Source organism: Colossoma macropomum, unplaced genomic scaffold, assembly GCF_904425465.1.
Source record: "Colossoma macropomum unplaced genomic scaffold, Colossoma_macropomum, whole genome shotgun sequence".
Lineage (NCBI taxonomy): Eukaryota > Metazoa > Chordata > Actinopteri > Characiformes > Serrasalmidae > Colossoma > Colossoma macropomum.
The window spans coordinates 36,726,531-36,746,530 of record NW_023494800.1 but is presented as its reverse complement, the minus strand read 5'-3'; the positions used below and the strand labels follow the sequence as shown (position 1 = coordinate 36,746,530).

At 42.2% G+C, this 20,000-nt stretch overlaps 1 protein-coding gene across 1 annotated transcript in view; it reads right to left on the bottom strand.

Moving 5' to 3' along the window:
- The window catches only part of ric1 (RIC1 homolog, RAB6A GEF complex partner 1), an 84,227-nt gene that overhangs the window by 56,650 nt on the left and 7,577 nt on the right, over positions 1-20,000 (bottom strand). Inside the window, exon 2 of the mRNA XM_036587640.1 lies at positions 300-407. Within this exon, the coding sequence (XP_036443533.1) occupies positions 300-407 (108 nt within the window). The remainder of the gene's footprint in view (positions 1-299; positions 408-20,000) is intronic.

The window sequence follows — 20,000 nt, the reverse complement described above, 5'->3', positions numbered from 1 at the left end:
TGTAGTCTGCTGCAGGTTTCGAATTAAAAAAACCCTTAAAAGGTGTATTTCTCAGAGTCACACACGAAAAACTGCTCTAAAAAAAACTGTAAAATCAATAAAATTTGAAAGACACAAACTTTCATACTGACAATATAATGTGTAATCAAAACTTTAAACAGCTGACGGCTCTGCCAGACGCCCACCCAGAGCTCCAGAGAGGGAGGATGAGAGAGAGAGAGAGAGAGAGAGAGAGAGAGAGAGAGAGAGAGAGAGAGAGAGAGAGAGAAGTGTGAAAGACAAAGATGAGGGTCACTCACCGCCACTGCGATCATAGAGTCGTCCGGTTTCCATTCAGCCTGCTGGTAGAACCCAAACTGAGCCGCCGCTTTCGCTGATTCAATATAACTCACCACCAGAACACTGGGCTGCAGAGAGAGAGAGAGAGAGAGAGAGAGAGAGAGAGAGAGAGAGAGAGAGAGGTACTTAGTAAAACTTTGATATTTAATACTGAAATTTCACTTAAAATGAACACATTTAAAAGTTGAGATGCAAATTTTGGCAAATTCTTTTGACCGATAACTGTCCATCATCAGTTATCATCAGTTATTAACCTGTGTGAGGAGACAGGAACTGAACCAGGCAGCAGTGTGTATGAAGTAAGCGGCTCAAAACCACATTAAACAATGTTGATTAACTGACACATAAAGTCGACCATTTGACCAACAGACCTCTGAAGCCGTGTCACTTGGCAGTTGGCGTGATGTTCAGATTATAAAAATCTGTGTCATGTTCTCTGAGAAAAACTGATAATTTGCGAAAAATCACAGCTATCACATCCTGTGGTGACCAGCTTTGTCCTGTAGACATTTCCCCCCTGAATGTTCTCTGAATGTTGCCCCATTTCCAAAAAAGTTAGGATGCTGTGCAAAATAAAAATAAAAACAGAATGCAAATGATATGCAAATCATTTAAACCTGATATTTCATTAAAAATAGAACAAAGACAACAAATCAAAGGTGGACACTGAGAATTTTATACAGGTGTGGTTATGTTAGGTCAGGTGTGTTACAGGTGTGGTTAGATCAGGTGTGTTACAGGTGTGGTTATGTTAGGTCAGGTGTGTTGCAGGTGTGGTTAGGTGTGTTACAGGTGTGGTTATGTTAGGTCAGGTGTGTTGCAGGTGTGGTTAGGTGTGTTACAGGTGTGGTTATGTTAGGTCAGGTGTGTTGCAGGTGTGGTTAGGTGTGTTACAGGTGTGGTTATGTTAGGTCAGGTGTGTTGCAGGTGTGGTTAGGTGTGTTACAGGTGTGGTTATGTTAGGTCAGGTGTGTTGCAGGTGTGGTTAGGTGTGTTACAGGTGTGGTTATGTTAGGTCAGGTGTGTTGCAGGTGTGGTTAGGTGTGTTACAGGTGTGGTTATGTTAGGTCAGGTGTGTTGCAGGTGTGGTTAGGTGTATTACAGGTGTGGTTATGTTAGGTTAGGTGTGTTACAGGTGTGGTTATGTTAGGTCAGGTGTGTTACAGGTGTGGTTAGGTGTGTTACAGGTGTGGTTATGTTAGGTCAGGTGTGTTGCAGGTGTGGTTATGTTAGGTCAGGTGTGTTGCAGGTGTGGTTATGTTAGGTTAGGTGTGTTGCAGGTGTGGTTAGGTGTATTACAGGTGTGGTTAGGTTACGTGTAATACAGGTGTGGTTATGTTAGGTTAGGTGTGTTGCAGGTGTGGTTATGTTAGGTCAGGTGTGTTACAGGTGTGGTTATGTTAGGTCAGGTGTGTTACAGGTGTGGTTATGTTAGGTCAGGTGTGTTACAGGTGTGGTTATGTTAGGTTAGGTGTGTTACAGGTGTGGTTATGTTATGTTAGGTGTGTTACAGGTGTGGTTATATTATGTGTGTTACAGGTGTGGTTATGTTAGGTCAGGTGTGCTACAGGTGTGGTTAGGTCAGGTGTGTTACAGGTGTGGTCAGGTCAGGTGTGTTACAGGTGTGGTCATGTTAGGTCAGGTGTGTTACTGGTGCGGTTTTCTAGATGTTTTTTGCTGCAGTGTGCAGTACTATGCTTTCATCAGTATATAATTATATTTATTTTTGTGTTTTTACTGTTAATGGCTAGCGAGTTAGCCAGACTCGCTAACTGTGATACAAACTGCAAAGTTCTATTGTGGATGTGTCTTTAGACTCGACTTGAAAAGGGTACTGATATAATAAAACACAAGAATATGTGCAACGTAAAGTGCAGATGTGCTCAAACGAGCAGGAGGCAGCAGAATTGAAAGAGGTTAAAAATTATTACAAATATTTATAAATTATAGCAGTGTGTACTGTGTATGTAGGGTATATGGGTGTTGTGTGGCAGTCCAGTTGTGTGTGCGTGTATAAATAGTCCTAGTGGTTGTCCTGGTTGTGGGCCCGAATGGCCTGAGGGAAAAGACATACCTCCTCGTTCTCTCTGTGTTGGCCTTAAAGGAACCAACATTCAGTAAGTTCATATTATCCAGTAAGCTATTCTTAAATTGTAATAAGAGGAACGGAAACTTGTGGCTCCTGAACATGTGAGCAGCTTTCTTGTGTTTGTATAAGCAGTAGTGAAAATTCAATACTTGATATTTTACTCTGCAGGTGAAAAGCTGCTGCACACATGTGACACACATGAAACGTGACCTGACAGGTTTCAGAAAGACATTAAAACCACAGATTCTCCAAAGACTGTTTAGTCTGTGCTGAGAAAACAGTTCACAACCTGACCGCCCAGCAGACCAAAATACTTCAAACATGGTCACTGAAAAAGAAATCTGAAGTAGCCTAGAATAAAACAAAACAAACACGAAAGCCACAAGCTAATATGCTAAAACGCTAGCCACTAGGTAATAAATTAGCCCCCAGCTAATGTGCTAGTCGCAATCTAAATCCTTAGCCATAAGGAAACATACTAACCACAAGTTTGCGTGGACTGTGCTTCCCCCTGCATTCAATTCTGAAGTACAGAGGAAGTGTTTTGTTTTCCTCTAAGTAGCGGCCTGCGTTCATCGTGAGCTTCCTTGTTTCATTTTTCATTAAACCTCACACAATATAAACAGTATTAAAACAACAGAGGCAGCTTCACCATTGGCAGACATTTATCCTAAACAAAGACTTGGAGTGCCTCAAGGCTCAATTCTGGGGTCCCTCTTATTCAAAATCTATATGGTCCAGTTTGGCCAAATCCTGCAAAACAACAGATCTGCTTATCGTACTTAAGCGGACAACAACCAGACTTACATAACTCTCCCCCCACAGATACTTTAGATCAATGCTTAGAGCAAACAAATGGATAGATGCGCCAAGTTTTCTCAAAACAAGACCAAGAGAAGATGTTTGCTGTCGCCTGCTAGCTTTGTGTATGAAATATGCTTACATGATATGAATAATCTTTCATTCTTTTCTTTCAAAGTCCAGTTTTGCTCTAAGCCAGGGGTCGCAAACCAAAATGTTAGGAAGCACCATTTTGTCCTTTCAACAAAAATCAAACCACCGTGGGAGTAACAACGTTTCATGTCTGTATTATTGAAGTAACGTTTTACCATCTTGGCTGTAAATGTCTTTGGCCCAGTCCCATTTCACCCCTCGCCCCTACAACTCAGCCCTTAGCCCTCTGTTTTGCGCGTTCACGTCTAGGGGTAGGGTGTCCTGATTCTTGTTGAGTTACGGGGGGGGGGGTGAAGTGTTGGGGCTACATGACCCTCCAAACAGAGGTTTTTCAGAGACTCCAAACAGAGAGTTATGAGGAAAAAAGAAAACGGCAAGATGGAGAACAAGAGACCAAAGAAACCCACAAATGTGAGAATCTTCTCTGTTAAAAAATGATGGTAACTATTGTATTATCTTAATTTAATGTCGTTTCAATGTATTATGGTCGTTTTGTTCATAATAAGCTAACTTCCTGTTCCACCTTAAATAGTCGAGCAGTTCTGACGCCTGAAGAGCCAGAATGTAACTGCTGCTCCATTTAAGGTGGAACGGGAAAATTCTAACAAGAATCTGGTGAATATCTGACTTCAGCTTCATATCACTGAAGAATTAGGGGTGGGTGATAATAAATAATTGCCCCCCTCTTTGAAGTCATATGATGCCCTAAATGTAACTAAAGCCCAGCAGTGAGGAGCCGAACTTTACCCTCCTCTGCTATCACTAGTAGCCTGACGATGTTTAAATTGAGGGTCCCATTGTATTGGAAGATTTCAACCACTAACACTTGTATCTCAGTTCCAAGGGGTTAGGGTGACACTCGAAGACAAGGGGTAGGGGTAAAAAGAAGAAACGGTATTGGGCCTTAGTGCTAATGTGCTAGTATAGACTAAAAAATATAAACAAAAACAATCGTACTTTGCTCTGCTTTAAGCTTTGCCTCAACTACAGCTGTTTTTCTCACATCTCCAGCAGGAAACTTTTCCGCAAAAGCAGAACAGTTTCCCATAAAATGTCTCTCAATGTTCGACTTTTCACAAGGCTGAAGTCGCTTCTCATTCTCCAGCTTCTCATTCGAATTTTTCCGTTCCACTTTAAACGGCGCAGCAGTTACATTCTGGCGCCTCAGACACCTTTTAAGAGGGAACGGGAAACTTTGAGCTGGCGAATGAGAAACGTATCAGGAAACCAGCTGGAGTGATTATTAATGCTAATAAGTCCATTCGTCTCCAAATCATCGATGTTCATCTTAAATCTCTCTCTTTGCCGTTTCGTTAGCTACTAACTAGGCGAGACTGTTGTCTGTGTTGCTATGGTGACCAGCAGTCTGCACTGATCTTCAGGGTTAAACGGTGAATTAGCAGTTCTACATTAACTCCTACTAAAAGAGCCGCATGTTGCTGACCTCTCACTTGGTCCGTTAGATGAAGTGAAACTGGGGCAAATAGTCATCGACCAACACGTCTGCTTTGTTTACAAAAAAGATGGTTGTTTCCAGAGAGGGGGACAGAGAGGAAGACGAGCGCCGAGGCCCGACGGGGACGGAGGAAGAGAGGAACAGAAGGAAGAGGGAGGGCAGGTTTGGGTTCACCAAAAGTTCATCTACACATTCAGGCATTTTTCTGCGAACAAACCTCTGCAGGACTCCGTTCCTCCATAGGATTCTCAGGAAGTCACACCCGTTTGCTTGAGATGCCACATTAGTGTGGATGTATATTCACATGTATATGTGGATGTCAGGGCTTCAGACCCAGACTGGAGACTTTTGTCAAACAGAAGGTCTGATTTTTTAGCTACAAAGCGTAACAATTCCACCAATTTCTACATTTCTGAACATTCATTCAGTGGTTGTTGATGTAAACAGGGTGATTCAGAGTGGTTTGGTGTGAGATGGTTCAGGTGTCTTTACAGTGGTGGTGATAGGAACCAGGGGTCGCCATGACAACAACACACATATAGTCATTTTATATACTATCCAGAACCACCAGTGAACCTACACGAGTCTTCTGAGTTTATATGGAATGTTGATGATGGAAAATAGTGGAAAATCTGAAATAATAAGTTTTCTTTGGGGACTATTTTGCCTCACAGCGCCCTGCATGTATCCCTCCACCATGAATGGAGTTTTAAAACTACATTTTAAGCTAAAACCTTCTTCAAGTGTTCTTTAGTAAAGGGAATGGCTCGATTTAGAACCATGAGTTATATACAGAGCCATCTGAATGCTTAAAATGGTTCCTGGCATGGTAAAATAGTTCTTCAGAATAATTCAGATTGGAGAAGGTGTTGTACATGGTTCTACAGAACACCAAAACGGGTTCTGTTGTTACAAGGTTGACAACCCTTTTTGATGCTGTGTATAGAACCATATACAACACGTTCTCCATCAATCTGAATAACTTTTTCACCATGCAAAGAATCATTTAAGCACACGAATGGTTCTTTGGCTCTATATAGAACGACAAACACTCACTGTCTTTACTACAGAACTCCTGAACAGACATCTTATTAAGTAGCAGATTGTAAACAATGAGTGTGTTTACATGCACTCAACAATACAAACATAAATCAGATTTCTGCAGTTATCCAATTATTAAGTAGCTGTGTAAACAGCATACTTTGATTTCTTAGATCAGAGTGAGGTCTAGAAATCTGATAAAGAGGCTGGATTTTAGCTCAGTAATCAGATTTCTCAGTGCATGTAAACTCTTACTCTGATTTCTTTCAGATTTCTCAGTCTGAGCATGTGCGAAAATAAACAGCGGTACCGGAAATAAGTGAGCAGCAGAACACTTTTGGAGCGATGCTGAAACCAAATACATGTTTGACGAAATGAAGGATTTAAATATTCTTCATCTTCCAGATGTTGTATGTTCATATTTCCAGGTAAAGTGGCGACGTATAAAAAAAAAAAGCCTCAACATGAAGTTTGAGACATCACGTCTACCTTCTGTGAGTTTATTGGCTGGTTGTAAAGTAGAGATCTGATTACTGCCTGACTCATGTAGACCAGGAGTTTCCCCATTAACTGATTACTCAAGAGCACGAAAACACACTGAACCAGTCACTGACACAATCTGATTTTCTGCATGATCGAATGATAGATTTTCAGCTACAGCAACAAAGTCTCTCCATATGTTTGGTCTTAATCTACAAAGAGGCTCTTTAATGTGAGTCGGCGCCCAGCATTCACTTAGAAGAGTCGCGCACATTAATATTAAAGACAAGCGGAACCCAAATGTGTGTGAACCCAAATATAGTGACCAACGAATGACCGATATATCACTATTTTTCTCTCCTCTCAGCGTAAACTGGGCGTTCCTACTTTTGAGTAACACTTCCATAAGCATTGCCCTGACCAATCACAAGGCTGCACCTCTTGCCCCGCCCACACAGAACAGTTTAAGAGCCAGAGAAGCTCAGTGTGCTAAAGGTAACCCAGCATCTACTCCATGCTGACAGCTTTTGAGGGAGAAAATGAGAACTGTTCCTCTGAAAGTGGCTGAAGCAGCAACTTTAAAGCACAAACTGCATTCAGTGTAACGATAGTCAGCCGTCAGTCGTTACTCCATATAACAAAGTCAAGTCAAAGTTCATTTATATGGCGCTTTTTACAACAGGCGTTGTCACAAAGCAGCTTTACAGAAAAATCCGGGTCTGAGCCCCCATGAGCGTCGCCAATGGCGACAGTGGCAAGGAAAAACTACCTAAGAGCAAGAGAAAGAAACCTCGAGAGGAACCAAGACTCAAAAGGAGAGATATGACAAAAATGATTCTATTAATAATTACACAAACTCGTTTTCCTCTGCTTATCGTCAGCTGACCAACCACTGAAACTGACCTAAAAATGAAGTGTTACTCATATTTGCATTTGAACTCCTTAACAAGATCGTAATCCAGGGGTTTCGGTGATAACTATGGGGAAAATAACAGCAGGGCAAGAGGCATGACGGGCACTCTGAGGTCTATCAGGCGGAAGTGAATCATTTTTGTTACAGAAAAAGACATCAGGCTTAAGTATGAAAATGTAGGAGTGATGTCAGACATGTAAACAACAACGCCACAAGACCGTAATACAATAAACAGGCACAAGGACGACATTAAGAGACCAAATAAAAGAAGAAAGAAATGAAAGTGAAAAAACGGAAACAAAAGCGCGAGCAGGCGGCGAGGGACTGCAGCGGGCGAGAGCCGCCGTCTGAAACGCTCATCTTCTGTTCGCTGTGGAAGTTTAACTGAACACATCACAGCCGCTAATTTCAGAGCGGCAGGAACATTTTCATAAATCAGCTCAGGACTGTTTGTACACGAGAACACGGACACACGCAGAGCTGCACCATTTAACTGTATTAGACACCTGAATAATCACGAATATTCAGATGTGACCTAAATATTTCGCAACGATGTGAAAATTAGGCGATATATTTCTAAAATGAATAAAAGGCAGATACTTTAGCACAGCTTGTGTTTTGCTTTTACAGACCACGTTAAAAAGTGTTTACTATGCCAGTGTTCAGTACTTTTATCCCAGCACATCTCCACCTATTCATAGTGCTCAATAGTCATTCAGAGCAACACGTCTCCATGTTGGCAGGTGAGCTGTAGCTCTGATAGAGCTCGTCTCATCACCGTTACTGCAGATACAGCCCTGCAGGAGGATAAACACCAACAACACAGACCAGAATGACCACAAACACATGAACAGATATGTGGACACTTTAGATGCGTCTCCAGAAACACTACGAGGAGAAGATCAGCTGATTGGTGGAGCCGTATGACCTGCACATCTCCAGAGTTCAGAACATTCCAGTGTGAGATTTTATAAAAACTAATAAAAGTGGCTACAAAACTGACAAAGCTCTTAAATAATAAACTCACACAGATATAAAGATGAAGCTTCTTATTCACCAGATTCTCATCTGAATTTTCCGTTCCACCTTAAATGGAGCTGCAGTTACACTGAGGCGCCTTAAACACAGAACGATTTATGAAAGTTGGCGAATACGAGGCTGACATTAGTTAACCTTAATAAATGCATAAATTTATCTCAATAAAAGCATTAATTTACCTTAATAAATGTATTAATTTTACCTGAATAAATACATTAATTTAACTCAATAAACGCACTGATATACCCCAATAAACGCATCGATTAACTCCAATAAATGCATCAATTTTCCTCAATAAATGCAATAATTTGCCTCAGTAAACACTCCTTAATCAAAAAACCCCTCAAACTTCCTCTTGGAGGTGTTTAATGAGCAGCTAACGAGCAGCACAGCAGAGCAGCTGTTGATCGCGTCTCACTGGCTGATCCAACGCCGCGTCCCAAACCACACACTTCTGTACTTCACCTACTACACTAATGAGTGCACTTCTAATGGGATGTGCACTATTTTTTCACGCTATTTAGTGAGCTAGTATGCGGTTTGGGACGGGGCGCTAGTAACACAGCGGGAAACCTCAGCCTTTTAGCTTTCAGCGTTCATTTGTTAATCACTACAGCAACAAATCAAACAAAATCAAGTCAATACACATCAGTTTTCACTGCTGTCACTGGATCAATTACAGCTTTTTCACTGCAAACAGCCACAGCACTGCTGAGTGATTGTGACGTCATCAGTATACCATCATTAGCTGCGTCCCCAATTCAGGGGCTGCATCCTTCGGAGGCTGCATTTGAAGGCCGACTGCGTCACAGCGGCGCGACTGGACTGTCCCATTTCGAAGTCTCCTTCATATGCGGCCGAGAAATGTGTCCTTCGTTTCCATGGCAATGCAGGATCCAACAGGCCATCGCCATCCAACATATCCTGAGGTTCACTGTGTGCCGGCGAGGATTCAAGAACATGGGGGCGTCAGCAGAGGAGCGAACGGCGGCTGAGGAGACACTTTAAATGTAAGTACTGGGTTTAAACTGAGTCGAACAGTGAACGATACAGATGTTAAAAACAAAAGCAAAACTGACGCCAACATTTCGTTTTGTTTTAGGGAGCAAAGAGCCGACAGAGAGAAGCGGCTCCAGCTCTTACAAATGAAGAAATAAAACACTAAAATCAAAGTTTCTCCATCTTTAAAGAACTTTAAAAGAACTTCACAGGAGCTGCGTTTCGTGACGCAGCCGTGTGGGCGGGAACAGCGGAGCTGTGACACAAACCGTAAATCCACCATAGAGCAGAGCGTCTCATTCCAGTTCAGCCTTTTGAAGGACACACCTGAGTAGACTGCGTCCTTCAAAGCATGCAGCCCCTGAACTGGGACACAGCTGATTTGACCTGACAAGCATTTTTTCCACTCTGACAAACTGCATCAATACACAGGAACACAAAACAAAACAACGACATATTAAACATATTAAGATATTAAGATAAATTATAACACCAAAATATGATTTTTAATCAAATTTATATGAAACCATCTCCGGGAAACTCCAGCATTGTGTTTCAAGGCCGCACTTTCGACAGAAGCCAAAAAACGCTGAACTAGAGCTAAAACGTGACCTCAAAACCAGTATCAACCCTGGAAATTTGTGTATACACACCAGGGGAAAGCAGTTGAGGTTATGTTGCTATGGTAACACTAGATAATAACTCGATTATGTGAGCATGAGAGAGAGAGAGAGAGAGAGAGAGAGAGAGAGAGAAAAGCCATAATTTGGCACATCAATTAGATTCCCCATGATTCCGTTAGTGTGATCCAGTTTTGAACGCCTCCGCTGCTCCCACCTGGCATGTCAGTCAAAATAAAAGTTTAAAAAGACGCAGGACTTTCCCTTCCTGAGAGCTCGGCTCTGAGTCAGTCTGACAGCTGAGCCCGACGCTGCCGTGTTCTGAGGGGATCTGAGATCTCTCTCACGGAGAACTTTCACGAGTTTCTCTAAAAAACACACTCGCTTTCTGACGGCCCGGGAACCCATGGAGCCACAGCATCTCCGCTGATTCAACAGGGAAGAGACGGAAGACGGGAAAAACGGAAAATAAGGAAATACGGCACGTGAAGCAGTCAAATAAAGGCAGAGCTGAAAAACGGAGCTGAGGATTAGAACAACGCAACTGACACTTTTAACCGAAATAACAGCACACACTTAAAAAAGAGGGTTCTTCAAGGGTTCTTTAGCAAAGAAAACGGTTCTAAAGAATCATGCACACTCAAAGAACCATTTGCATAATCAAAGAACTCTTTGCATGGTGATACGGCTCTTCAGAAGGATGGAGAATGTGTTGCATAGGGATCTATACAGCTCCAAAAAGGGTTCTGCTATTGTTTTGTCAAGCTTGTAACAATAGAAGAACCCTTTTGGTGCTATATAGAACCCTTCACATAAAGCTTCTATATCGAACCATCTACAGCACATTCTCTATGAAGAACCATTTCACCATGCAAAGAACCGTCTGATCATGCAAAGGGTTTAAGTGTTCACGGTTCTATATAGAAACATTTTCTTTACTGAAGAACCCCTGAAGAACCATCAAGTGAAAAATCAATCACTCAGATATTTGCTGAAAAATCAATCACTCAGATATTTGTTTGCTGGGGGGTGTTTGATTTTGAATTTTGGGATTTTTGTTTTGGCTAAATGTCGGTTATTAATAAAGGTGGCCAACAAAATACTGGACACTCTAACAAAGGTGGTTCTTTACGGGTTCTGTAGTAAAGAAATTAGTTACACAGAACCATGAACATTCAAAGAACCCATTGCATGATTAAAAGGTTCTTTCCATCATGAACTGGTTCTTCAAATCGATGGAGAATGTGCTGTTTATGGTTCTATACAGCACCGAAAGGGTTCTCGGGAGAAACCGCATCAGAACAGAGGTGTCGACCTGATAAACACCAGCTCAGATATCAGCGACTGAACACTGAGCTGAGCTAACAGATACAGAACCCAGCAGAAAGAGAGGAAGAAAGAAGGAGGGATGGAGAGCAGGCTGGAGGAGTGGAGGAGGAGAAAAGAACAGGATGTTTTCCAGACTGTGGACTAAAAAGAGAGGGGGGTGTGAAGCAAAAAGAAGGCTAAAAAAAGAAACAGTGAAAGAGAGAGAGAGAGAGAGAGAGAGAGAGAGAGAGAGAGAGAGAGAGAGAAAAATACCAAAAAGACAGAAAGAAGCAAAGAGAGAAAGAAACAACAAGGACCTAAAGAAAGACAAAGAGCAAAAGAAAGAGGCAGAAAGAGAGAGGCAGAAATATAATGATGAAAGAGGAGAAAGAGAGAGAAAGAGACAAAGAGTAGAAGAAAGAATAAGACAAAAAGACAAGATGAAAGAAAAAGAATGACGAAGACTAAAGGAAATAAAGAAGGGGAGATAGAGAGATGAAGAGAGATAGAGACAGACAGAGAACAGAGATAAAGACAGAGAGAGAGAAAAAAAATAGAGAAAGAAAAGAGACAAAGAACGGCAGAGAGAGAGAAAAGAGAAAAGACAGACAGAGAAGAGAGAGAGAAATGAGAGAGACAGACAGAGAAGAGAGAGAGAGAGAGAGACAGAGATGTAGGTCAGACAGTGGCCAGAGCTCTGGAAAAGGAAGAGACCCCGCAGCCCTGAGACAAGACAGAGAGGAGAGACAGATCAACACCGGGAACGAGTGTTCCAGCTAAATCTGGGACTCCAGAACCCGTGAGGGCTCATGAATGATACCCGGTTGATCACAGAGAAGGACAAACAGCAGCAGGGACGATAAAATGCCAAATCACGATACGTTCAGGACTCACGACATCACTATATTTATTTTTCTGACATCTGATAAGTTGGAACAAAGAAAGTAGTGCCACCTTTTAAAAACAGGAACTGTGATTTGTATCCAATACTTCAAATATCATGAAACTAAATCCAGTTAAACTGGGCTGATAACGCTCCCCTTTCAATCAAACCCACAGTCGTTCAGTGTTCAGGCCCTGACGACAACCAGGACAGAGCAAACTGTGACGCACCGTGATGCAGTTTATTCGTCCATGTAAACACCTCAATCAGAATAGTCTAGTCCGATTGAGGCCTTTCAGAACACAGTCTCTATCCGACTGAACGAGGTGGGTAATCCTGTATATAATCCGTTAAATAGAAGAATAATATCCGTGTAAACGCCTGTATCTGATTACATTCCCTATCGGAAAGTTTAAGTCCGTTCTGATCATGTTCGTCGCGTCAAAGTGAAAGTTTATACCGTTCAACATGGCGGAGCAGAAACTGGTCTGCAGAGGAGACGAAGTTTATGCTCTGATCTTTAAAAGACGGCGGTGGGACGGACGTCCAGCTTATGTGTCTCAGAACACGACGTCTTCCTCTCGGCCTCCTTTAATAAGGACATGTGAAGGACGTTTTCCTGAGTCTGACGGCATTTTAAAGCAGTTAAAAACACAAGCGCTGCTCACTGCTGCTCATCTCACTCTGACTGGACTCACGTGATGCTGGTTGTCATGGTAACGTCTACACTAAGTGGTTCTCTGCGCATGTACGTAATGTTGGATCAGATCACTTGTAGTGAGCATGTAAACAGAGATGTTCCATCAGAGTGTTGAGCAGAGTGAGGATAAACACCTCAGTCTTCATCTATAATCAGAATGTGTTCAATCAGATTGGAGACAATCTTTGCATGTAAACACAGACAGTGATAGGTTTTGCCGTATTTCCCAGCTGTAGGTGAAACTCCATAAGAGCTGTGATCTCAGACGAGGATCTTGCGCTGCGCTCCTGGCCTCATTCTCCCTCACTCTCTCTCTCTCTCTCTCTCTCTCTCTCTCTCCCTCTCTCTGTCTCTCTCTCTCTCCCTCTCTCTGTCTCTCTCTCTCTCTCTCTCTCTCTCTCTCTCTCTCTCTCCCTCTCCTCAGTATAAACACACACAGTTTATATTAAGCACGTCAAAGCAGAATGTTGTTGAAACTCTGCTTCAACAGAACGCTGAAATACGACGCTGGACCCTCACACTTCCTTTAATTACAAACAGCCGTCAGTCCTCTCAGCACTTCAGGCCATTCAGAAGCAGAAAAACAGAGAGTAAAGCCTGCACAGCTTTAGCAAGACTCGCTGCAATCACAGACTCCCATACACAACCGAGGGCGGACTGAAATGCACAGAATTCGAAGAGTATGGAAGTGTACGTTACAGACCAAAGAGTGTGGAAATGTAGAACACGGATCAAAGAGCGTGGAACGCAGTGCGTGGACCAAAGAGTATGGAAACATACAGTAGAGCCCAAAGAGTATGGACACGTACAGTACTGACCACAGAGTATAGAAATGTACATTACAGACCAAATAGTATGGAAATGAACAGCACGGACCAAAGAGAATGAAAATGTACATTAAAAACCAAAGAGTATGGAACGAAGAGCGCGTACCAAAACGCACAGACTGCAGCGCGTCAACCAAAGAGTATGGAACAGAGGGCATGGACCAAAGAACACAGAAATGCAGAGCGCGGACCAAAGAGTGTGGAAATGTACATTACGGACCAAAGAGTGTGGAAATGTACAGTACGGACCAAAGAGTGTGGAAATGTACATTACGGACCAAAGAGTGTGGAAATGTACAGTACGGACCAAAGAGTGTGGAAATGTACATGACGGACCAAAGAGTGTGGAAATGTACATGACGGACCAAAGAGTGTGGAAATGTACATGACGGACCAAAGAGTGTGGAAATGTACATTACGGACCAAAGAGTGTGGAAATGTACAGTACGGACCAAAGAGTGTGGAAATGTACAGTACGGACCAAAGAGTGTGGAAATGTACATTACGGACCAAAGAGTGTGGAAATGTACAGTACGGACCAAAGAGTGTGGAAATGTACAGTACGGACCAAAGAGTGTGGAAATGTACATGACGGACCAAAGAGTGTGGAAATGTACAGTACGGACCAAAGAGTACAGAAGTGAATAGCACAGACACAAACAAGTGCGTCAACCACAGAGTATGCAAACAGAGTAGAGACCAAAGAGTATGGAAACGTACAGCTCGGACCAAAAAGTATGAAAATGTAGAATGCAGACCAAACAGCATGGAATGCAGAACATAAACTGAAGAGTATGATACACAGAGTATGAACTCATAAGTGTGTATTTGGCCTGGGCAGAATCTAAAATAGCTGTGACAATATTTTTTACTTTAAAACAGGCAACTGTTGATTAAATCAAAAACAACGTAGCACCACATTTTCATAAATTAACTCTAAACCATCAGGACATTTTAGCTTGACAGAAAACACCAACGTTTTCTTTTTTACTGTTACTTTTTTCTGACTCTGCTTTCCAGCCACAGACAGTGGTCAGAGAAACTTCAACATAGCTGTTCTCGGTACTCGTTGGCATTTGTTTCTGCGTGGTCAAGCTAAACATAATGTAAAGGATACTTTTAAGCACACTTACTTGATAACCATCGACGATATCTGATTACATCGCTCAATCGTCCAGGCCCCCAGTGGACATATGGATTTTGGAGGGTATTACAGAGTGTGTGACTCACTTAGTAACATTAGTCTTCTATAATTATATATTACATATTATACTCTCTTTGTCAGTTTTCTACATTGAAAGAGAAAATGATGACGTTCGCCTGCAAAACGTCCTCCTTTCAACAAAACGTCCACATTTCAATGAGCAATGCTGACCTCATCAGCAAACAGCTCATTAGTCAGTCCCAGTGCCCAACGCTGCTAATTGCCGTCCATACTAACAGCCATTAACCCTGACAATGTCATCACTGACAAAATCAGACATTTCTCTGAGCAGCACTGCGCCGGGAAGTGCTGATATCATATACGGTAACGGCAGAGCACAACGACACATCTGGGAAAACAATTTAATCACCAAACGGCTCAGCACAGATGAAACAATCAAAACAGACACGTTTTTAATGAACAAACCCAGCTCAACATAGTTTGGACAGTGTGTGAAGTGCAAATAAAGCAGAAGCAGTGATTTGTGAATCCACTTCGACCTGCATTCAAACTAAAGCAGTACAAAGACAAGAGATTTAATGTTTCATGTTATCTTTTCTTACAACTTCATAGTTTTTTGTAAATACACCGGTCAGGCATAACATTATGACCACCTCCTTGTTTCTGCGCTCATTGTCCATTTTATCAGCTCCACTTACTGTATAGGTGCACTTTGTAGTTCTACAGTTACAGACTGTAGTCCATCTGTTTCTCTGATACTTTGTTAGCCCCCTTTTACCCTGTTCTTCAGTGGTCAGGACCCCCATGGACCCTCACAGAGCAGGTACTATTTGGGTGGTGGATCATTCTCAGCACTGCAGTAACACTGACGTGGTGGTGGTGTGTTAGTGTGTGTTGCGCTGGTCTGAGTGGATCAGACACAGCAGTGCTGCTGGAGTTTTTAAACACCTCAGTGTCACTGCTGGACTGAGAATAGTCCACCAACCAAAAATATCCAGCCAACAGCGTCCTGTGGGCAGCGTCCTGTGACCACTGATGAAGGACTAGAGGATGACCAACACAAACTGTGCAGCAGCAGATGAGCTATCGTCTCTGACTTTACATCTACAAGGTGGACCGACAAGGTAGGAGTGTCTAATAGAGTGGACAGTGAGTGGACACAGTGTTTAAAAACTCCAGCAGCACTGCTGTGTCTGATCCACTCAGACCAGCGCAACACACACTAACACACCACCACCACGTCAGTGTTGCTGCAGTGCTGAGAATGATCCACCACCCAAATAGTACCTGCTCTGTGAGGGTCCATGGGGGTCCTGACCACTGAAGAACAGGCTAACAAAGTATCAGAGAAACAGATGGACTACAGTCTGTAACTGTAGAACTACAAAGTGCACCTATATAGTAAGTGGAGCTGATAAAGTGGACAATGAGCGTAGAAACAAGGAGGTGGTCAGAATGTTATGCCTGACCGGTGTAGATGCTCATTTCGAAATTGATGCATGTTAGACATTCCAAAAAAGTTAGAAAGGGGTCTTTTAAGACTAGAAACATTGTTAAATGTCCAGAAAACATTTTAAGAGAGATAATATAATCATGCTTGGGTATAAAAGCAGTATCCAAAGAAAGCCTATGTGCTTTATGAGCAAGAACGGGTCGAGGCACGAAAAATAAGTCAGCAAAAATCCAACTGTTTAAGAAGAACATTAGTTCAGTGAGCAACTGCAACAATTTTAGGTATTTCGTTCTCTATGGTGCAAAGCCAAAAACCACAACTGAATGCCTGTAATCTTCAACCCCCCATTAAACCCAGCACGCTTCCATGATGGAGATCTCCTCACAGGCTCGGGAACACTGTCAAAAAACACCATCCATCGCTGGATCCACGAACGCAGGCTAAGACTGTATTAAGCACAGAGCTCTGGGGTGCCAGGATGTAACTGCTGCACCGTTTAAGGTGGAACGGAAAAATTCCAAGGCCCGATCCCATTTCTACTTTTTACCCCTGCCCTTTATTTTCGAGGGTCACCCTAACCCCTTGGAACTGAGTTACAGGGTAGTGGTGGAAATCTTGTGGTTGAACTGCTGGACTATTTAAGGTGGAACGGAAAAGTTAGCTAGCTAGGTACTGAGACATCAGCATACTACTAGTGATTTTTTAGGCTTGTTATGAAGAAAAGGACCATAATACACTGAAACGACATTAAACTAAGATAATACGATGGTTATTGTAACTTTTTTACAGAGAAAATTCTCACATTTGTGGGTTTCTTTGGTCTCTTGTTCTCCATCTTACTGGTTTTTCTTGTTTTCTCGTAACTCTCTGTTTGGAGTCTTTGAAAATCCTCAGCTTGGAGGGTCGTGTAGCCCCAACACTTCGCCCTCCCCCTCTATCTCAACAAGAATCGGGACACCCTACCCCTAGACGTGAACACTCAAAACAGAGGGGTAGGGCTGAGTGGTAGGTGTGAGGGGTGAAATGGGACCGGGCCCAACAAAGAGCTGCCGAATAGGAAGCTGACTTTTGCTTTAAAGGCAAAGCCAACGTTAAATCAGCTCCACTGAAAACCCAAACACTGGACACACTTGAATTCCGAGGAGGAAAGAGGAAAACAGCGCCAAACAGAAGAGAGGACAATCTGGAGAAACACTATCCACACGGTCACCAGGCGTCGGAAACGCAAAACAATAATAACTGGAAACGTGCATTTCCCGAAGGAAACGTAGACCGGTTGCTCAACTTAAATGGTTCCCACTTCCTGCTAGGTTGCTACCATAAATCAGCTACCTTAAATCCAATGCCACCTTAAATACACTGCTACCTGAAATCTCCTGCTATCTTGAATGTGTGTGTGCGTTTGTGTGGTGTATGTGTGTTTGGTGTGTTGTGTGGGATGTTGAGTGTATTTGTATCATTGTGACACAAGACAGGTGCCAAAACCTTTGTACTCCATTTATTCCTATGGGAAAAAATACTGCAAAATTCCATTGCTAGATGGAAAATCCAATCAAAAAGCTGCATACGAGCCCGAATCATACAATCAAACTGGACAATCTGGAGTTGGAACGGTGTTGATATCTTGAAAACTTTGCAATGCGCCGTTATAATAATAATAATAATAATAATAATAATAATCATTATTATTAGTCACATCGTAACCTAAGTATTGTAAAATCGTACACGGTTAGACATAAAAGGTTCTGTGCAGGTATGTTTTTCGTTCATCAAGGTAAACTGTGGGCCTCATTCACCAACCGTTCTCACGAAGAGATTTCTTCTTAAAACTGAATCTAAAACGAAGATTCTGTCATTCGCCAGTGTTTCTTATGTGGAATTAGTTCTTAGGTAAGAACAGAATCTACACACACTCAAGAGCACAAAGGAGAGAACAGTTCTGCGCTTTAAGAACACGACATGAATCTGACGGAGACTTTTTCTTCGGACCTTTATCAAGAACACATTTAAGAACAGACTCAGGAAGATACTGGAGAACGAGGCTCAATGTAAATGTTCCCTCAAAGGTCCAACAGTGGTTTTAAGGTCTGATTGTGAACCTTAAATAAGTTTTTCCAGGTGAAAAGTTCGTATTTGTACCTTTTCATAACCGAATGTTTTAAACAGAACAGTAAAATAAAAGCCTGGAGACGAGACGGGGTGTGTGGAGTCAGTACAGCTTAGGTAAAACTTGGGCTTCTTTCTCGATCAACAACATCTACAGCACACAGCTCCAGCTCCAGCAGACATGACTAGAGGAGAAAGAATGTGCGAGTATTTGGAGTGCGAGAGGGTATGTGGAGCTCTGGAGAGACAGAGAGAGGAAATTAAAGAGTGAGATGCGGACAGAATGAGTCCGAGAGAACCTGTAGCAGGGTCTCCGTTCACTTTTTGCACAATTTTAAGCAAATTTCTGAAAAAGTCGGTAAAAGAAATGGGAATTAATCAGCATTTCCATCGACCAGGGTTCAACATGAACTTTAATACGTACGTATTAATACATAAACAATACGTACACAAATCTAGAACCCCATTTCCAAAAACGTTGGGACGCTGTGCAGAATGTAAATAAAAATAGAATGCAATGATGTGCAAAAGGAAAATACTACAAGAAAACAAATGCTGAAACTGAGAAAATGTATTATTTTTTGAAAAATATGTGCCCATTTTGAATTTGATGCCAACAACATGTTCCAAAAAAGTTGGGACGGGGGCCTGTTTACCACTGAGTTTCATCACCTCTTCTTTAACAGCACTCTGTAGACTTTTAGAAAGTGAAATGTTTTCCTGTTCTTGTTTGATACAGGATTTCAGCTGCTCATCAGTTCAGGGTCTCCTCTGTTGCATTTTTCACTTCATAATTTGCCAAATGTTATCAGTGGTGACAGGTCTGGACTGCAGGCAGGTCAGTTTAGCGACTGGACTCTTAATACAGAGCAATGCTGCTGTAATACATGCAGAATGTGGTTTTACATTGTCTTGCTGAAATAATCAAGGCCTTTACTGAAAAAGACGTTGTCTGGATGGCAGCATATGTTGCCAAAACATGTATATATCATTCAGCATTAATGGTGCCTTCACAGATGTGCAGGTCACCCATGCCATGTGCACTAATGCCCCCTATACCATCATGAATACTGGCTTTTGAACTGTGCACTGATAACAAGCTGAGTAGTCTTTATCCCGGAGGACAAAGTGTCCATGATTTCCAAAAAAGAACTTCAAATATTGATTCGTTGAACCACAGGACACTTTTCCACTTCCCCTCAGTCCATTTTATATGAGCTCGGGCCCAGAGAAGGTGGCAGCGTTTCTGGATCTTGTTTATATTTGGTTTCTTCTTTGTGTTTTAGAGTTTTAACTTGCATTTGTGGATGCAGTGATGAACTGTTTTCACAGACAGTGGTTTTCAGAAGTGTTTCTGAGCCCATGCAGTGATTTCCACTACAGAATCATGTCTGTTTTTAATGCAGTGCCACCTGAGGGCCCAAAGATCACGGCCAGCAAATACTGGTTTTTGGCCTCGTCCCTTACATACAGAGATTTCTCCAGATTCTCTGAATCTTTTAATGATATTATGTACCGTAGATGATGAAAAGCTAAAGTTCATTGCTATTTTATGTTGATAAACGTTATTCTTGAATTGTTGCACTATTTGATGGTGCAGTCTTTCACAGAGTGGTGAACCCCTCCTCA